Source organism: Trichosurus vulpecula, chromosome 1 (assembly GCF_011100635.1).
Source record: "Trichosurus vulpecula isolate mTriVul1 chromosome 1, mTriVul1.pri, whole genome shotgun sequence".
Taxonomy (NCBI): domain Eukaryota; kingdom Metazoa; phylum Chordata; class Mammalia; order Diprotodontia; family Phalangeridae; genus Trichosurus; species Trichosurus vulpecula.
The window spans coordinates 445791217-445811535 of record NC_050573.1 but is presented as its reverse complement, the minus strand read 5'-3'; the positions used below and the strand labels follow the sequence as shown (position 1 = coordinate 445811535).

General features: G+C 43.4%; 1 protein-coding gene across 1 annotated transcript in view; it reads right to left on the bottom strand.

The window, feature by feature from the left end:
- Positions 1 to 20319, bottom strand: part of MRPS27 (mitochondrial ribosomal protein S27) — a 133576-nt gene that overhangs the window by 104939 nt on the left and 8318 nt on the right. The window contains exon 2 of the mRNA XM_036740984.1: positions 20061 to 20138. Coding sequence (XP_036596879.1) covers positions 20061 to 20138 — 78 coding nt within the window. The remainder of the gene's footprint in view (positions 1 to 20060; positions 20139 to 20319) is intronic.

Here is a 20319-nt window from a genome sequence, read left to right as displayed (position 1 = left end):
AGATTGCAGGCCATCTTGGGGAGGGAAGGGGAGAAAATTCAAAACTTATGGAAGTGAATGCTGAAAACTAAACATAAACTAACAAAAATATCTTACAAAAATGAATGTTGAAAATAATCTTTACATGTGATTGGAAAAAATAAAATGTTGTTTAAAAAAAGCTTAAAACCTCATTAGGACTTTTGAGAGACTCTATACAGAATGATCCACTGAACACTACTAAGCGATAAAGCTGAAGGAAATATACTAACTGGAAAAAAATTGTGCTTAAATAAATAACTGTCTATGGTCCGCTTAAATCCCATCTCTAGGATTCTGAAGACTCCCCATTAGAAATGGAAATCCTTTTTGTCATCACCAAGGCTTTAATGATAACTCTTTTTAAAAAGTTCCTAGTACAGTGGATCTCTAGGACAAAACTGTGAGGAAAGAGGAGAGGGCTGCTGGACACACCAGGAACCACAGAGAATTATTAAGTGATTTCATAGCTCTCTAGTTCCCACGTATTTATAAGGCACGGTTTCGCACTCAGCTGACATATATCTAGAAGCAAGGGCCATAGAAGTCATATCTCATCCAACCACCTCCTTTTACAGAGGAAGAACTGAGGCCCAGAGAGAAGGGATTCACTAAACGTCATAAGTAGGAAGTAAGGGTAGGATTCAAACTCAGGTCCTCTGACTCCAAACCCATCCATTTTTTTCACTCTACTCTTCGGTGCCTGCAGGTTCTTGAATGCCTTAGTGAAGTGATACTGTGATGAACTGTAAAGTAACCACCAGGCAGCACTGCTGCAATCTGTGATCTGAGAGTCAAAAGAGGAAGAAACGGACCAGGATTATTCCTTGTTCTGAGCTGATACTATTCTGCTGTTTGTTTGAGGGGGTTTTGCTGGAAGAAAAGCAACTGGGGTAGTGCAGTGGTTAGAGCGCTAGTCTTGCAGTCAGGAGAATCTGAATTCAAATCTCACCTCAGATACTTACTTTGTGTGACTCTGGGTGAGTCACTTAACCCCGATCATTGAAAGAGAGGGGGAGAAAGGGAGGGAGGGATGGAAGGATGGAGGGAAGGAAGGAGGGGCAGAAGGAGACAGAGGGAGGGAGAAAGGGAGGGGGAGAGGGAGAGGGAAAGAAAGAGAGAAAGACAGAAAAAGAAAGAAAGAAAGAAAGAAAGAAAGAAAGAAAGAAAGAAAGAAAGAAAGAAAGAAAGAAAGAAAGAAGAAGGAAAGAAAGAAAGAAAAAGAAGGAAAGAGAAAAGGAATTACAGATGATCTAAAGCATGCCCAGAAGTAAATGATGGAAGCTGGAAAAGCTTACACAGTCAAACTCGAAACGCAGATTTTGTGTGTGGGCATGTGCCAGAAGCTTTAAAACAAACTGATTGGATAATGGAGAATTTGGAAACAGGCTTAGGCAACTCTATACTAACTGGAGTGAGAAGTCAGAAGAGTGACACACACAAAGCAAAGCCACCATCACTTCCAGGAGTGGCAGCAGATGGCAAACAGGAAGGCTTAGAGAGGAACAGATGTCAGAGATGAGAATGTCGGCCTGAGAGAAGTTGGGAAGGGTTCAGGAGGCCTCCATCACACCTCAAGAGTAAGAGGTGGAAAACTACCCCGGCAAGCCAAAGGTCTCCACAGCTGAAATGATACAGTAAGGCTGAAATCTCAGCCAATGGGATGAGAAATGGGATCTGATGTTATGGTTATAATACCTGAAATGTTCTCCCTCCTCATTACCTTCTGACTTTCTTGGCTTCCTTTGAGACTAGGCTCAAACCCCATCTTCTGGGTCTTTTCTAGTCCCTTCTTGGCCCACTGTGCGTCACATCCTCATTCATCCATCTCCAATGCGTTTCCTCTGAGATTACCTCCAATTTATAAACAGTATATATCTTGTGTATACATAGTTGGATCGCATGTTTTCTCTTCCACTATAATGAGAGCTCCTCTGAGGATCAGAACTATATTTTTGCTTTCTTTGAATCCCCAATGCTTGGCTTATCCCCAGCACATTTTAAACGTTTGTTTCCTCTCACAATCCTATGAGTCAGACAGGACAGGTGATATTAATATGCCCATTTTAGTGCTCAGGAAATTGAAATTCAGAGATATTAAATGACTAGGCCGAGGTCACACAGGTAATTCAACAAACAATTATTAAGTGCCTACTATGTGCCGGGCAATGTGCTAAGGTACTGTAGTGATTTGAACCCTGGTCTTTTAACCCCTAGGACTATATCTCATGAATTCTAACACTCTCTTGAAAAAAAGGTTATCATTTTCACTTGTAATTTTTATAGATATCTTTTGTGTTACATCACCTACATTTCCCAATATCTCTCTTTCTCTCCTCCTCCCTGCAGTGGGTATCTCTGTCATCGTTTTAGCAAAGTGCTTTCCAGAAAGGTTGGCCCAGTTCACAGTACTCCCCTACCTGCCCTGAAGAGAGCAGCCACTTGACTCACCTGGGTCACACAGTCACATAGTGTCCGAGGCAAACTAATTCCAGTTCCTTCTGACTCTAAGTCCGGGGCCCTAACCACTACCCCACACTGCCTCTTTTCAGTCTGATAAATAGCATTTTTGTATCACCTGAAGGTTAGCTAATGACCTTGCAAACACTGCCTCATTTGATCCTGACAACAACCCTAGGAGGTGGGTGCTACTGTTTAGTTGTGTCCGACTCTTTGTGACCCCACAGACCACAGCACACTAATACTGTCCACTTGGCAAACATAGTGGAGTGGCCTGGCATTTCCTTCTCCAGAGGCAAACAGAGGTTAAGTGACTTGCCCGGGGTTACCGAGCTCTTAAATATCCGAGGCCATGTTTGAACTCAGGTCCTCCTCACTCCAGGCCCAGCACTCTATCCACTGAGCCATCTCGCTGCCTCCAGGTGCTATGACCATCTCCATTTTACAGATGAAGAAACTGAGAGAGAAGTTAAATGATTTACCCAGGGTGAAACATCTGGTAACTTTCTGAGGCTGGATTTGAACTCGGGTCTTCCTGTCTCCAAGTCCTGCATTCTTTAAACTTAGCCACTAGCAGTTACTACTTAAAACAGTGGCAAGACATTCCTTTTCTGAGTATACACTCATCTCCCACCATTGCATTCATCATTTACGAATATAACCCAGAATGAATGCTTTGTGCAAATAAAAATTCTTTAAAGGTCTCTCTCCATTTGAACAAAACCCAAATCCAATGCAGCAACTGTGAGGGCTTTCTAAGCTCATCCTAGTGTGATGGATCTTTATTTGTCTAAAAAAGCCCTGAGGGAAGCTCAGCGAACCTTCCCGTTGTCTAGGATATCAGGATCAGTGGGCTGGGGGGTTGTGTTTTTGCTAGAATTCTGGGGAAGAGCTTCTAAAGCATTTTCCTATTGGAATGGTATGAAAAGGCATACCTACTCCACATAGTGTCGTTCCAGCCAAGGTTATATCACAACATGGTCATTTAATTAATTGCAATCAAGCCCCATCTTATTTCCAGTAACCCTGCTAGAACACCATTCAACTCATCACAGTGCCTGGTGCAGAGCAGATACTTCATGTATGCCTTTTCCTTCATTCATTGATCATTGCACCTAGGGTCAGGAAGACCTGAGTTTGAGTCCTGCCTCAGACATTAAAAGCCATTTGAGTGAGCCCCTAATCTCTCTTAATCTCGGTTTCCTCACCTGTACCTACCCCCCAGCACTGCTGTGAGCACTAAATGAGATAACATATGTAAAGCTCCTTATAATCCTCAAAGCACTACAGAAATACAATTACTATTTTTATTATTGTTGTGATGGTTTCTAACAACTACCAGAGAATGACGCTTCCTCTGGCCTCATGTTTTCAATGAGCTAGGTAATGATGCAGGGGCCTTGAATGCCCATAGCACACTGCCACGAAGCTGGACCGAAACAGGTTGTCCCCATCTTCTCTCTTCTCATACTCCCCTCTTCTGTTGGGTCCTGGGCAAATATTGCCCCCTTTTCCTTTTCTTCTGAAATGTCAGTATCCAGAGGTTTTACACCGCTCCCCCCACCCCCCCCCCCGAAAAAAACTTCCTAAACTACTACACAGATATCTCCCCTCCCTTCGTTCCTTGGCTTCAGGGAGAAATGATCAATAACTTTATTATTATCATTATATTTATTATTAATTATAGTGGCAGCTAGGTGGCAAAGTAGGTAAAATACTGGGCCCGAAGTCAGGAAGACTCATTTCTCTGAGGTCAAATCGGGCCTCAGACAATTACTAGCTGTGTGACCCTGGGCAAATCATTTAATTTTGACTGCCTCCAAAAATATTAAATGTTATTAATATTTATTATATCATTTACTATTTATTATTGCAACATTCTTAACAAGGCACCTGATATGATATGAGTGGGGCACTGTAACAAGCATTTGACTATTTATGTAGATGACAGAAAAAAACAGCTCCCACCCAGAAAAAGTATGAGGGCAGACAGAAATAATACAGTATTTGAGAATCAGGGAGACTGGATTTTATTCCTGCCCCTATGTGACGTTGGGCACATAATTTTGCCCTAAAGTTCTATTTCCTCATCAGTAAAATATGAAGGTTGGACTGGATTAGGGGTTCTTAATCTGAGGTTTGTAAATTTTTTTAAAAAAAGATAAGTTTCTACAAAATTAGTTTTCTTTTTAGTTCTCTGTATTTGTATATTTAAAAAATATTATCCTGAGAAGGGTCTACAGGCTTCATTAGACTGCCAAAGGGTTGAACACACATACACAAAAAACCAATGAAGAAGCCCTGGTCTACAATCACTTCTAAGGCTCCCTTCAGTTCTGATGTCCTAGGTTTCTCAAGCATCTTATGCTCTAAAGGAGGAAAAGGTAATCGTCTGTGGCAGCGGCACCTGAGGATTACTGGTGGACTTCTGCCAGTCTCTACGAGAGGCCCTGCTTTCTTCTCTTTCATTGTTTCTTTTCCCATCTCACTTTCCTACTCCTCCTTTACCAAGCCTCCTGTCTCACAGTGACACACCCAGGCCTTGCTTAGCCCCTTGGGAGCTCTCAGACTTGAATTGTTGATCCCAATGCAACGTTCCTAAAATTGGGAGTCAAATTGACACATCCTTCTGTCCTCTCCTTGGAAGAACATCTGCAGGCCAACCTACACCTCTCTTTCCTTAAGGATTCTACTGCCACCTGTATCAAGTAAAAGACAAAATTGCTTGGAGTCTCCTTTCAGTCTTCCAGGTCGGCCTTAATTTGCTTTCACACAATCGTTACCCCCAACCTTCCTTTCATAGCCAATTAGCCATTAGCAGCTATCCTGGCTCAGGAACTTTTTTGGGGAAGTGTTTTGTGAAGCCAGACAGGAAAAGCTTGAAAAATGCTGACCTAGAGGGAAAGCTAGAGGATAAAAAGGCAGATTTAAAAGCATCTAAATAATTCTTGGCCAGCAAGAAAATGCTATATCTTACATTATGCATGCAGCCACAGGCAGTTCCAAAAGGTTTATATTCCTCTATAAATCCAGTCTCCCTTTGTGAATTCTGAAAGGGTTTAGATAATCTAGCCTATAATTCAGAACTTCATAATAAACTGCCTTATATCGTTGGTTATAGTTTCATATGGGCTACTCTTGTCCCTCTAGCTAGGGTATAAGTTCCTTGAGGGCGGGATTTCTTTGAATGCTTCTTAGCACCTAGCACAGTGCTAGGCATGTGGCAGGACCATTCGGCCTACATTCTGGCAGTCACCTTCATCTCCTTCCCACCAGAACCTTGAACTCTGCCCCTGGGATGCTGGGCTCTGAGCAGGGGGCCTTCACCTCAGCTTGTCTCCAAACAGACATCCATGCCGCTTTCCAGGCCCCATCTCCAAAGCTTGCTGTTCTCCTCTCCTTTCCAGTTCCCTGGCATATGTTGTCTTCCCTCGTTAGAATGTAAGATCTCTGAGGGAAGGGACTGTCTTGATTGCTTGCCTCTGCATCCCCAGTCCTTGGCACACAGTAAATGCTTAATAAACATTCCAACTATCTGTCAACATTAATAAATAGGTATTCATGAACTAATTAAATCAGAAATATTCTGGAGTGGCACTACTCTTGGGTAGACCACCTATTCAGGATTCCTTAAGTTTATAAATCTCCCCCAAAGACTTATTGTGATGCTTTCTAATGGTGTGCAAACCGTCCTAGGTCCTCAAAGGCCACGAGAGCAGAGTATAAGCGGTCCTACCAACCTCGGAAGGCTTCAAGAGCTGGATCAGTGATGGACTGTATGTATATGACCAAGTCCAGTCTCACTAAATCCAGAGAAGACGGCCAGAAGGTGTTTTTTTTTTTTCAGCCACCATGGCCCCCAAATCCTACTACAAACACAGGGGTTCAATTCAACAGCACATATTTATTAATGACTTACGTGTAAGGCACTATCCTGGGTGCTAGATTTCGACATAGAAAAATGAAATTGTTCCTTCCCTCAAAGAGCTTATATTCTACAGGGAGGAGGAGGCAAGAGGAGCAAGCATTTATGAGGTGCCTGTGGTCACTAAATGGGCACTGCCTCAGTCAAACTAAGTCCTGAGAAATACCTCAGCTTAAAAAGTCCAAGGTCCTCCACTGCATCCAGGGCCATCTCCAGTCATCCTGACTTCTGTCTCTCCGCTGGACCCAGATGGCTCTGGAGGAGAAGGTGGGGCTGGTGACTGTGCACAGCCCTGCCTCACTTAAATCCAAGTCACGGCATCACCTTCCTGCTTCATGGTCCTCTTCGAGAACAAGAGACAAACAACATGTGCCAAGCACTGTACTTTACAAATGTTATTTCATTTTGTTCCCACAACCACCACGGGAGCTAGGTACTGTCATTAGTCTCATCTTATAGTTGAGGAAATCAAAGCAGCAGACAGAGGTTGAGTGGTTTGACCAGGTTCACACAGCTAGTAAGTTTGGATTTGAACTCGGGTCCTTCCTGACTCTGGGCCCAGCGCTCTATCTCCTGCAGCACTTAGCTGCCTCGACACCTGACATGTACATAGACAAATATACAGAATAAAACATGATAATTTCAAAGAGCGAGCATTAATGTCTGATACCATCTGGAGAGGTCTCATCACAGGACACACCTGAGAGGTGTTTTGAAGGAAGCTAGGACTTCCTGGAGGTGGTGGTGAGGCATCCCTGGCCTGTGCAGAGGCCCAGGGATGGAATGCTGTGTATAGGAAACAGCAAACAGGTCAGTCTGCCTGTAGTGGAGAAGGCAGGCACCAAGGGGACCAATGAGTAATAAAACTGGAAAGTGGACTGTTACAGTCTGGTAACTACACTAAGAAAATCATGGGCCCTTTAAGACCAAATGTGGTGAAAACAAGTTATATTCACTTTCTCTTGGGGGTAGGTAGGGAGTTTAAAAAAAAAAAAAGACTAAAATGAAAGAAAAAATACCACCACTAATCAAAAATCCCAAATAAAATATTTTGCTTCTCAGATCAGTCGCTGAGGTTTAATCCAAGAAGTCTGCTTGGTCTGTCTGAGTTCCCTCCTGGCAAGGCTGACTCCAGGAAAAACTGTGAAGCAGGTGAAGGGCAGCCCATGTCTCTCCTTCCTTCCCCAGACTACCCCACCGGAACTTACCCTGTGTGTCCGAACTCCTCCTCCAGAGAAGGGAGTGCAGTGGGAAGAGGCCCAGTTAGGAAGACCTGAGTTCACATCCTGCCTGCCTCAGATACGTACCAGGTGTGTGATCCTAGGCAAGTCACTTCACCTCTGCCTCAACTGTGAAAAGGTGGTAATAGTACAAGCACCGACCTCTGGGGATTGTTGTGAAGGTCAAATGAGATAATATTTGTAAAGCACTTAGCACGGTGCCTGGTACATAATATATCCTTAACAAATGCTTGTTTTTTTCCTTCTTTCTTCTCTTATATCATCTACTCTACCAGAAAAAAAAATGTACTTGTCCTGTATGTGTCACCATATGGTTCTGCTTTCTAGCCAAGGAGAGTGGCTACTAATATTTTAATTCAAGTTCTCTCAGGGGTTTCCCAGAGAAAACTATTTCCCATTAAATTAAATAAAAATGTATTTAGAGGCAGCACGGCACAATGCATAGGGAAAGCCTCAGTCAGGAAGACCCGGGTTAAAGTTCTGCCTCTGCCACAGACTGGCTATGTCATGCAAGGCACGCAAGGCACCCAGGCCAGTCAGGCCACATGGCTCCAAGACTATGAAATTTACAGAACTGCTGATCTCTATGGGTAGAGGGAGTTTCCTCACAGGGAGTTCTTTAAACTAATAAGATCACAGATCTAGACCCAAAAAAAAGCACTAAGCTACAGTACAGACCACTCCAGGGGTGGGGTGAGGGGAGGCGGGGGAGGAGGAAGAGCTGTCCTTATCCTCACAGAGCTCAGTCCAGTAGGAGATCTGACACGTTAATCAGTAACTAAAGTTCCGTAGTGCATGATAAATACATTAAAAAGGTGCAAACAGGGTTCTGTATCAGGTCCAAATGCAAGCTTAATGACAACTAGAGGGTGGGGGGAGGAGAGATTCAGGAAGAGAGGAGACGTGGCATATTGAGCTGGCATTTATTTATTTATTGGTGTGCGTATTTATTGATTTTTGGGAGGCAGCTGAGGTTAAGTGACTTGCCCAGGGTCACACAGCTAGTAAGCATCTGAGGCCAGGTTTAAACTCAGGCCCTTCCTGACTCCAGGGCCTGTGTTCTATCCACTGTGCACCTAGCTGGCCCTGAGTTGGTTTTTTTAGGTAGGAATTCAATGGGTGGGGGAAAGGTTCATTCCTGGGTCCCTGGGCTCTGTCAAGTTCTTCCCTTATCTGGCCAAGGCCCAGGCTTTCCCATTCCATACCTGAAGGCCCTCATAAGCTGTTCCATTTTCCCTTGTAAGCTCCCCTATACTCTGTCTTCCCTCACTTAGGAGGAACTGTCTTGTTTGTTTATCTTTGTATCCCCATCACTTAGCCCACTTCATTTAATCAATGTGCTATCTATCTACCCACTCATCCATCCATCCATGCATGCATGCACCCATCTGTCTGTGTATCGGTCTCTCTATCCATCCAGTCTGCCTCTCTCTCTCTTTATCTGCCATCTCTATCTACCTACCTATCCATCCATCTATCCATTGGCATTGGGAACAGCCTAACTAAAGACAGGAAAGCTGGAAAGTACAGGGCATGTAGCAGGGGGAAAGTTAATAGTTCATTTGTCAGGAACAGAGTACATGAAGGGGGGTAATATATAGCTGGGAAGGAAAGGGAACAAACATATATTAAGCACCTACTACGTGCCAGGCACTGTGTTAAGTACTTTACAAATATAATTTCATTTGATAGGGAGGGCACCACTAGTTTGTGGAAGGCCAGATTAAGAGGTCTGAATTTTTAATTAACAGACAATAGAGAGCCACTGAATAGTTTCAAACGTTGGAATGTGCCATCTAGAACTGTACATGCCAGTAAGTATGTCAGCAGTATGAAGGTTCCACCAATCAATCAACAAGCATTTATTAAATACCTGCCTACCATGTGCTAGGCACTGGTGTGACCCAAGGGACAGCCTCTGATGGCACAACTGTAGAAGCTATATGTAGGTGCACATGGCACCTGTACGTACAATAAAGGACCTACTAATTAATCACAGAGAAATGCAGACCTAGATAAGGATGATCCTGAAGTCAGGGGTGACTAGCACTGAGGTCCCCAACCTCTCCCTACATTTCCCAAAAGCAAATTAAATCACCAACAAGTCTGTATGGAGGATCCACAAGAACTGCTGCCTCCACTGGGAAAGAGAACCAAGCATTTCCTCTGCAGATCAGCTAACGGGTCCCTCCCTGGAGCTGTGTATTCATTATGCAGGGGAGGACCACCCACAAACAGTCCCCCCTTGCCTCTCCTATGTCACTGCTAACTCTGTAATGCGGATGGTGTGAGTGAGTGCCTCCCATCTCACCCGCCCGGCCCAGCCAATGAGCCAGGCGGCATCAAACACCTCACAGTCCTCCAGGTCACCACGGTCCAATCACAGCCTGCCACAAGCCAGGAGCGGGCCTGCCCTCCCCCCCACCCCATCCCCAGAAGGTTTGCGCTGACTTCTCCCTAGCAAGCCAGTGATTTGTGGCTGATGGGCTGAAGGCTTCTGCAAGGTCCACACTGCCACCTGCTGCCCACACAAAGGAGCTGGCCGCCCAGCTTTCTGAGGACACTCCCTAAGCTACTAGAGAATAACAGAATAAGACAGTCTAGTGTCGAATCAAAGGAAGAATTTTAAGACGCGATATTGTGAAGGGGCGATCTGCAGAAGAAGGAATGGGGAAAAAATGCGGAAAAGCTGATTCGGGCTTGACTTAAGGAAAAAGAGAAATTAACGTTGAGAACTGTCCAAAAAGGGAACTGACTGCCTGTGCTGTTAGTGAATTCTCCATTAGGTCTTCAAGGCCAAATGACCATTTTGGAGGGGATGGTGTGGAGGGGATTCCTGGGTTAGATGGTCTCTGAGGTCCTTCTAGCTCAGAGATTCAGTGACTCTCATCAAGACGGTCCCAGCACTGTGCTGTTTATTAATTCCTATCTGCTCATTCCACAATGCCTAAGAAAGCCCACTGTGAACTGGCCTTACTTCCTCATTCTACGGTCCCAGCTGGCATTAAATACAGAAAACTATTTCTTCTGACTTCAGATACTCTTTGGCATGAGGCAGGAAAAAGAAAGTGAAGATGGAGATGAGGGAAGGGAAGATATGAATTACTATCACATAAGAATGAACTGAAAAGGGGGGGAAAGGAGAGAAGAGAACCACCATGCACTATATAGAACTTATCTACCTGACTATATGTGTGTGCACAGATGTATGTATATTTGTGTGATATAAATACATGTATATGAAGATATATATAAAGAATCAATGAAAAGGTATTTATTAAGTGCTTACTCTGTGCCAGGCACCGTGCTAAGTGTTTTTACTAATATTATCTCAACTGATCTTCATAAGAACCCTGGGAGATATTATCTTCATTTTACAGTTGAGGAAACTGAGGCAAACAGAGATTTAAGTGACTTCCCCAAATTGCTGATGAGTGTCTGAGGCCAAATCTGAACTCAGGTCTTCCTGACTCCAGGCCCAGTGCTCTGATCACTGAGTCATCCAGCTGCCACACAGAGGGGAATGGCAGCCAGGGAAATGCTCTTTGATCTGAGGAGTCACAAGGATGGTGAATTGGTCCATAGGAGGAAATTCTTTCCAGAAGTAATGGTACTATTGATTTGATCACTGAGCCCAGATCAAGAAGTGGAAATGGGGGCAAAGGAGTGACCAACCAATAAAGTACCAAATGGGGACCCTCGGGGGCAGGGAGACAACAGATTGGCCTCAGACGGAAAGTTGGATGGCTTGTGAAAGTGAAGCATGGTCTGAAGTCTAGGGATTAGCCTGAATGGCTAATTTGCCCTCATTCAGTCATCAATCAAATAGACTGGACCCTGGAGTGTGAGATCCAAAGATGAGTGGAAAAATGTACATACGTACACACACATATATAGCTACACGCCCAAAAAAGAAGAAAATCAAAATGTACTGTACAGAAAACACAGTATAAGTTATACATGCACGTGTGTAGATATATTTATATATGTACACAACAAACATGTGCTCTACATAGTACATATATTTAAATCAACATATGCTGTGCGCGCGCGCGCGCGCACACACACACACACACACACACACACACACACAGGTTTTGTGTAGTATAGTCTGGTTCTCTTTTCTTCTTTTACGTCCCCTATTCTATTCATTTGGCTGGGCCTGCAACCTATTCTAAGGGGGGTACTTTTAGTTCAAGGTCATTACAATCCCACAGTTTGTTTTTTTTAAACATGCAGGTAATGCAGGGAATGAGAGCAGTCTAATAATGAGCAGATGTCAGTAAGCCAGACAGAGTTTCAATGGATCTAGGATTTCATTAACATGGATACTCCCTCCAATAGTACAAATCCCAACCAATCCCTCTTCTCATGCTGTGTGATCCTCATCCCTGTTCTTCCACAGAGACCGAGGACCTTCTCATGGGTCTTTTCACATTTCATGGGCACTCAGGCTGTCCATCTATTACCCTTCTCTCTTGTGGCAAGATCAGGCCACCTTCTTTTCCAATCATAACACTTTGGGAGTGGGGGGGCGGGGAGGAGGTGGAGAGGAGAGATTGGTTCTCCCTGTCTTAACCAGGATAGAAGAAATAGTTTCTACTCACAAGTTTGATTCCAACACTAATTGGCATAGAAGCTTTGACCCATTTTTTTTGAACCTGTGCTGGTTTGCCCCTCCTTAAGGCAGCTGGATGGGGGGGGGGGGATGAGACAGGGGGACAGGGGACGACCCATATTGGTGCTCAGTGTAGTGCAGACACAGATTGGCTTAGCCCACTGCAGCTTAGAGCTCCTGAACTCAAGGGATCCCTAATTTCAGACTCCCCAGAAGCAGGAATAAGAGCAAACTGCCACAAATGGTCTAACCATACACTTCCACAATGATGTCTTTATCCATTTCTAATGTGTAGGTCATCACTGGAACCATTTAATACAAACTCATGACGTAAGCAACATAAGCCTTGAAAACAATTTGTAAAAATAAATAGGTAAGAAAAAGAAAAACATGGCCTCCTCTTGCTTCATGTGAATTTTATACCATAGGCAGAGAGAATGTCTTATATATTCTTATTTTATCTCATAGAGAAAGCAATGTGGAGCTGTTGGTCAATAAGTGCACATTAAGAGTTTACGATGTGCAAGGCACTGTGGCAGGCTCCAGAGATAACAAAGGAAGGCAGAAATAGTTAACAGTACACCTTTTTTTTTTTTTTGAGATAACTGACTTGCCCAGAGTCACATAGTAAGTGTCTGAGGCTACATTTGAACTCAGATCCTCCTGACTCCAGGGCCAGTGCTCTATCCACCACGCTACCTAGCTGCCCCAACAGTATGCCCTTGACAAATACTCCACTGACCTCTTAAATTTGCAATGGCACAGAGAAGGTATAAACGTATACAGATGTGCATGTCTCTTCCCCACGTCCATGCTCCTGTTTCCGGTAGGTTAACAACAGCATGATGTGGCAGGAAACAACAACCAACGTTGGACTTGGACTTTAAGAACCCAGGTTCAGATCTCAGCTCTGACATTCCCTTATCACCTAAGTGACACCGGGTACAGCCTATCACTTCGCTGGGCCTTCATTTCCTCATCAGTTAAATAAGGAAAGTTGGGGTGGGGTCCTTTCCAGCTGTAAATTGAGGGTCCGAGGCCCTCTGAGATGCTTCCTAGCTCTAGGTCAAAGGTCATAATGGCATACTCTGTCAAAGTCGGCTATTTCAGCACGCGGTGGTTTTCCACAGAAAACATTCAATTTACTTGAGTACTATTGGCTGATTTTCTTGTTAGCAGCTACCCAATTTCTATTAGACTCATCCAACCTATCTCAGAAACATCCCCACTCCAAATGTTCACACGGACTATTTGTGACCCACCTGGGGTAGAGCGTGCCAAACCCACACCAGTCTGATCAGCCACAGTCGGATACACCTTGACCCCAACATAGTGACGTCACTTTGGTCCTCTTCACGAACAAAGAAGAACGTTAACCACGTAAGGTCCTGCATTTAGACGGTTTCAGCTCTGCCACTGATTTACTCTTCAATGGTCTGGGACTTCATGAGTATGGGAAGCTCCAGGTACGGAACTTTCTCTATCGATTCTGAGTACCACCTGATCTGCACTTAAAGAGTTTTAAAAGAGTTTCCTAGAGCATTGAGAAGTTAAATAACTTGAGCAGGGTCACACAGACACTATGTGTCATAGGCAGAACTTGAACTCAGGTCTTCCTGAGTTAGACCAGAAGCTCCTTGAGGGCAGGGCTTCTCTGGTTTGTTTGTTTTTTTAAATCCTCAATGCTTAGCATAGTGCTTGGCACATAGTAGGTGCTTAATAAAGGTTTACTGACTAATTACTGATTGATTCCTAACTCCAGGGCCACTCTCTACCCACTAAGCCATGTTGCCTCTCACTGTCAATCTTAAGCAAGTCAAGTTCTTTGCCATAATTTTTATTTCATTTCACCATATGGAGTTTCTGAACAGCTGAGAATACCAAGAGCAAAGAGGTCCCCCTACCCTGACTGTTCAACTTCCCTACTTTAAAACAAAAGAACAAAAAATGGGAAAGAGGGCTTGGTAGCACAAAAGGGGCACAAAAAAGCCTGTAAAAAGAATCAGAGGCCCTATCACCAGGGGCATCACAGTTCCTGACCTCTGACGTATAAAATAATACTTGCTCCTGTTAATCTGGATGATATCTTACTTGTATATTGAATAGAGGAACTGGATTACTGAAGGGTGTTTATAGATACTTTCAGATCTTCAGAGGAAAAGTGTTAACAACTATGTTGGCAGCCCAAAAGGTGCAGTGGATAGAGGGCTAGGCTTGGAGTCAGGAAGACCTGAGTTCAAATCCAGGCTCAGACTCTTACCAGCTGTGTGACACTGGGAGCAAGTCCAGTCACTAAACCCCTGCCTCAGTTTCTTTATCTGTAAAATGGAGATCGTAACAGCACCTACTCCTAGGGTTGTTGTGAGAATGAAATGAGATGATAATTTAAAAGGCTTAGGACAGTGCTAACACATAGTAGGCATGATATGAATGTTATTGTTCAACGAGTCTGTATGGGAGCCGATCTTGTATTTTAAATAGCGATGAAGTAATGGACCACTTTCTATCCCTGGAGAAGTGGGAAGACAATCGATACAGGATGTTGTACTTACTCTCAGACACAGTTGCTGCATCAAGTGATTTTGCTTAACTGCTTTTCTTGGTTAGAAGGGAGGCCTAACTAAGTTTCACAGGGAGGATAACATCTAGAAATGAATGTGATCTAAAAACAAAAGGTATCAGTGAAACTTTGAACAGCATAAACTGAGCGCCTACCACATACAAGACCAACATAGATTATGCAGTGACTAGTTACTTTAAAAAGAATTTGTATTGTGGTGGTCCTTTTGTCTATGTAAATGCTTTTAAAAAAATAGATCACTGTTATTTGAAAGAGAAGCTGAGGTGGGTAAAAAGCACAAAAACCTTAAATTCTCAGCAGAAGTGAATCAATTAAAGATTAATCTGAAATCAGGATAAGGCATCTCCGAAATGTTTATTTTAAGACAATAAAATGATTTGAGGTACAAATATTCTATCTTCATTCAACTTTTTCAACAGCTCAGAAATGTCTATGGTCTTACAAGAATGACTGTGCTAGCACCAGGAAAGCCAATGCCTGCTAGGTAATCAATTCAAGAACTAGCATTGAGTCAACTCCTACACGGTAAACCCTGCACTAAGTGCCTGGGAAGCAAACTCAGAAACTAAACTGTCCCTCCCCTCAAGGAGCTGCCATTAAAGTTTACCATCACACCCCTGTTTTACTAGGGTAGAAGTTTTAGGAAATGAAGTCATCCCCAGACTGAGGCAGCTGCTGCTGCTCGTACCACTGCTATCACCACCACCACCACCACCGCCGCCGCCGCCGCCGCCACCGCCACCACTGCTACTGCTGCTGCTGCTGCTGCTGTTGCTACTACTACCACTTCTTTGAATTTATAAAACAATTAAGGTTTGCAAAGTGCTTCACATTCATTCTCTCATGTAAGCCTCACAAGAACCCTGATCCCAATCAACAAACTAACATTTATTAGGCATTTACTTATGTGCCAGGCACTGTGAATACAAAAAAAAAAAAGCAAAACCAGAAAAATACCTACTCTCAAGGAGAAAGACAATATGTAAATAAATAGATACCTCCAGATGGAAGAAGTTAACCTTATGGGGGAAGGCTTGAGTAAATGAGGGTGGGAGACATCAGCAAAGGTCTCCTGTAGCAGATAGCATTTGAGCATGATCTTGAAGCCAGGAATGCATGCCAAAGGGTAAAGGTGAGGTGGGAGAGCATTCCAGGCATGGAAAACAGCCAGTGCCAAAGCAGAGAGATGGGAAGCTGGATTGTTACACTTGAGGAACGACAAGCAGGCTAGCATTGGCATCACTGGATCACCAGGGGGAGTGGAGAGGAATAAAGCCTGATTGTGAAGAGCCTTAAATGCAAAATAAAGGGATCTTGGATATGACAGGAGCTGACTGAGCAGGAGAATGCCAAGGACAAGGCCTACACTTCAGGAAAATCACACTGGCAGTTGTATGGAGGATGGTTTGGAAGGAGGTTTGAGATAGAGAGGCTAATTAGAAGGCAATAACAACAGTCCGAGAGAGAAATCATGAACTAGGGCATGAATTAGGAATTTTTTTTTCCTTCTCTCTCTCTATTCATTCTGGCAACTCCACCTACTCTCACAGCTTAGATCATCCTTAGGCCAAAAAGACATGAACACCTGGATGTTAGACCTGCACAAAATCAAGCTTGTCATTCTCCCTAAACCTGGTTTCTTCTTCAGACAGAGTATTTCTGTTCGTAGCATTACCATCTACGCAGCCTTCTGTGTTTTGAAACCTTGGTTCTATCTCCGAATATTCTCATCTTATTTCTTCCCCATTGGAACCACTGATGGAGGCCTTTATTATCTCCCACATAGTCGGTTATAACAGCCTCCTAACAGGTCTTCTAAGCTCTAATTTCTTCCCTCCAAGCTGTCCCTCATACTACTCCTGACAAAACATTCTTATGAACAGACCTGGGCAAATGACTCCTTTGTTCAAAACCCTTCCTTGTGTAATAACAATTTAGATGTGAAGCTCTTTCCCACCCACTAATGTGACCTGTTTACATCACAGGAAACCTAAGTCACATGTGGTGGGAGGAGCTTGCTGAGAGAAAAAGGAAAGCATGTCATAGGAAATGCTGAGAGAGCAGTTAGAGCTGAGGGAAGAGAGCAGACTGTGCTGTGCTGTGAGTGTGTTTGTGGGAAGGCCCCAACAGGGGGGTGAGAGGTTATGAGATGGCAAGGCTCCATGCTGTGATATTGTGTTTTAAGTTCCTTGCTGTTATGATAAAGTAGGCTTACTGGTTTTGGGAGTTGCTTGCTGCTTGGATGGGTTGGATTTATTGGCTATGGGATTTGGTCCTCTGGTGTCTGAATAAATGTTTTACTTCTTCTGTCTTCTATATGGAAAGTCTCTCATGTTTTGTGATACAGAATTCCATAGTCATATTCACAATTATGGTCGATGTGTTTATTGCCTTGCTAATACACCTTGACTTCCTGGTGTTCAAACTCTTCCTCTTGGCATTTAAAGCTATCCACAATCTGGTACCACCCAACCCTTCTAGTGTACTGCTCACCTTGACATACTTGATTTGTTTGCTCATTCACCCTCCCTCTGTGCCTCTGCAGATGCTGTTCCACAGCAACAATATTCATTACGTGATTATCATGTATGCTAAGCATTAAGCATTTCCCCAGGCCTGAGGTGCAGCTGTCTCCCTTTTTTGTTCCCTAAATTCATACCTGTTCTTCTAAAGCCCTACTCGAAAGCCTCTTCTTCCACAAAGCTTCCCTTGATCCCTTGTCAATTCCCTCTGATATCTCACAAAGGATTTTTGTTCTTGCTAATGTACTTACCACATATTCTGTTTATCTGGGTATTTCTGGCCTATCCACTGACTAGTTTGAGTTCCATGGGGGATAAGATCTATATCTTAGCTAAATTTTGTATCTCCACAGAAGTGCTTAAGGGTTTATTAGATTGCCAAACCCATGATATAGAGATACGAATTCATACCATTTCTATCTTTGTGTTGATACCAGGTTCTTATGACCCCTCCCAAACCTCTGCCAACTCTTCTGACTTAAATGGATTTTGTACCTTGATCTTTTTTCAATGTTCTTCTCTTCATCCTGTCCTTTTGTTGCTCTCTTTAAAACTCTTCCCTGGTCTTTCTTCTATATATATATATATATCTTTTATCTACATATAAGTTTCTTTTTTATCTAGCTGGAAGGTACTGACTGATATCAAACAGGATCCAGCTTTGAAGAGGCCAGCAGAGGCTGGAGGGTTATCACTCTGTTACAGGTGAGATGGGCAGAGAGGGGAGGACAGGAGGGAAGACTGTTTCTTTATACTGCCTGAGAGGAATCAAGGCATAGCGGATGGAGGGCTGGCCCTAGGAGCCAAAGAAGACCCGGATTCCAGGGCCACCTTTGACACACGACAATTGTGATGCTAGGCAAGGCCTGTAACATCTCAGTGCTCTGAGCAATCTTCTAAGACTGTAAATTGCAAAGAAGGTGCTGACAAGAGGAGGAGATTTCCATATGTGGGAGTTCTCTATATCAAAGAAATCACAGTTTCTGTCCCTATATTATCATGAGGATACTGTGCACTTCTAAAGCCCCAACATATGTCTGTGAAATCCAGTACCTGTAGAGAAAACTCAGCTGAATATTTATTGGGAGAGTGGGTTTTTTTTAATACTAAAAGAAGCCTAAAATGACATTAAATATTTATTTAGAGAAAACAGAGTAGAAAAATCACATAACAAAAAAATTCCAGTAGTTTCATAAGATTATCCCTGGGCTAAGAAAGGCAATGTGGCATGGTGGGTAGAGCTGGTTATGGAGCCTGGAAAATCTGAATTCCAGTCCTGCCTGACACATACTGGCTGTGTGATCCTAGGGAGATCATTCCACCTCTCAGTGCTCCAAGAAACTCTCAAGACTCCAAATTACAGAAAAGGTGACAACTTGCATTAGTAGACAGAGTTTCTTCACCCAAGAGTTCTCTAAGCCAGTGAAATCTCAAGTCCAGTCCCTTGGGCTATTTGTTTTATCTTATCAATGTTAGGGGGATTATACATGCAAAGGCAGGGAACACCAATAGTCTGGAGTATCCAGATTTTTATTAAGTCATTTTTTCCAGGACAATGGCTGCTGCCTAAAACAATCTAACATAAAGGAATGGGGGTTAGCATAATTAGCATCCCACTGCACTGCAGGTGAAGCACTATCTCTTTTAAATGGCTTTGGTGAAACTGTAGTTATAGCACTATTCTCAGAAATGGGACCTTCCAGCTCGATATAGAATAAAGGCCAGTGATGAGCTCTGGAGAAAGCACTAAGATGAGCTGAGAGCATGAAGAGGTTGACAAGGAAAAGAAGGATGAAAGTGTGAAATCTATTTAAGTCAGCAGAGATAGCAGAGGCTTTGGGGGCAGGAGGTGCCTGAAAACCATCAACAAAAATAGAGAAATTTGGGGGTAAATTTGCTTGGCAGTACAAGTAATCTGGCTGCAAAACATAATCTCTGTGTATTCCATATACTGCTAATTCTCTTTTGAAATTAATCTCCTCAATAGCAACCTCCCCACCCTAGAGATGGATGTTTCCCTCAGGCCCAATCTCAGGACAGATGAGTCCTAGGCATGGGCCATTTTGGGAGGGCAACCACACTGGCATACCCAGGACGGCTGCTAGTACAGGTTCTCAGATTTGCTTTACTAGAAAAGATAGCTGTTTTAAGGGGTCAACAACCTTACTTTAATCAAACATAGCACCTTAATGGCTACCCAGAGTCTCGTCTGTCCAAATCACAGGAACATTCTTCCAATGAGCAAGCCCCCAAAGCAAAACCTCACCTCAGAGTATATATACCCTTCTCAGAGCCAGAGGGTATCACAACCCTTCTGACAGTGCCTAATTAGAAATTAGGCAGGGAAGATCTTCAAATCCCATTAACATTAAGGGGGCTGGCCCTGTTTACTACACCAGGCTCCACTCTCTACCAACTAGCAACCCTATCATTACTAGTTCTCCTTTAAAGCTCCTTGAGGGCAGGGGCTGCCTAATTTGCTTTTATTTGTATCCCCAGCACTTAGGCACTACCTACCACAAAATAAGCACTTAATGCTCTCCCCATCCCTCCCTCCCTCTCTCCCTCCCCTTCTCCCCTCCTCTCTCCTTTCTTCTCTCCCCACTCCACCCCCTCATCTATCTAATGAATGTTTATATAGCTGGACTAGAGAACTTGGGAGCATGGGCTCCCAAGCATTATATGTAAAACTTACCTAGATTACAAAGCTCTTTTTCTCTTGCTTCCCACTTCTGGCTATCCACATAAGCTGCGGAGAGCAGACATCTTTTACCTAAGGGAAGAAAAGGACAGCTACCTCAGTAGGCTTGTATATGCAGTAGATATAATTTCAGGTTTACTTCTTTGCAAAACTATATTTTCCATTTATTTAATTGCATTTCTCAAGAATGTTATTCATGACTTCTAAGAATATATTATTCATCACTAATACAGAAATACGTCTTGCACGATTG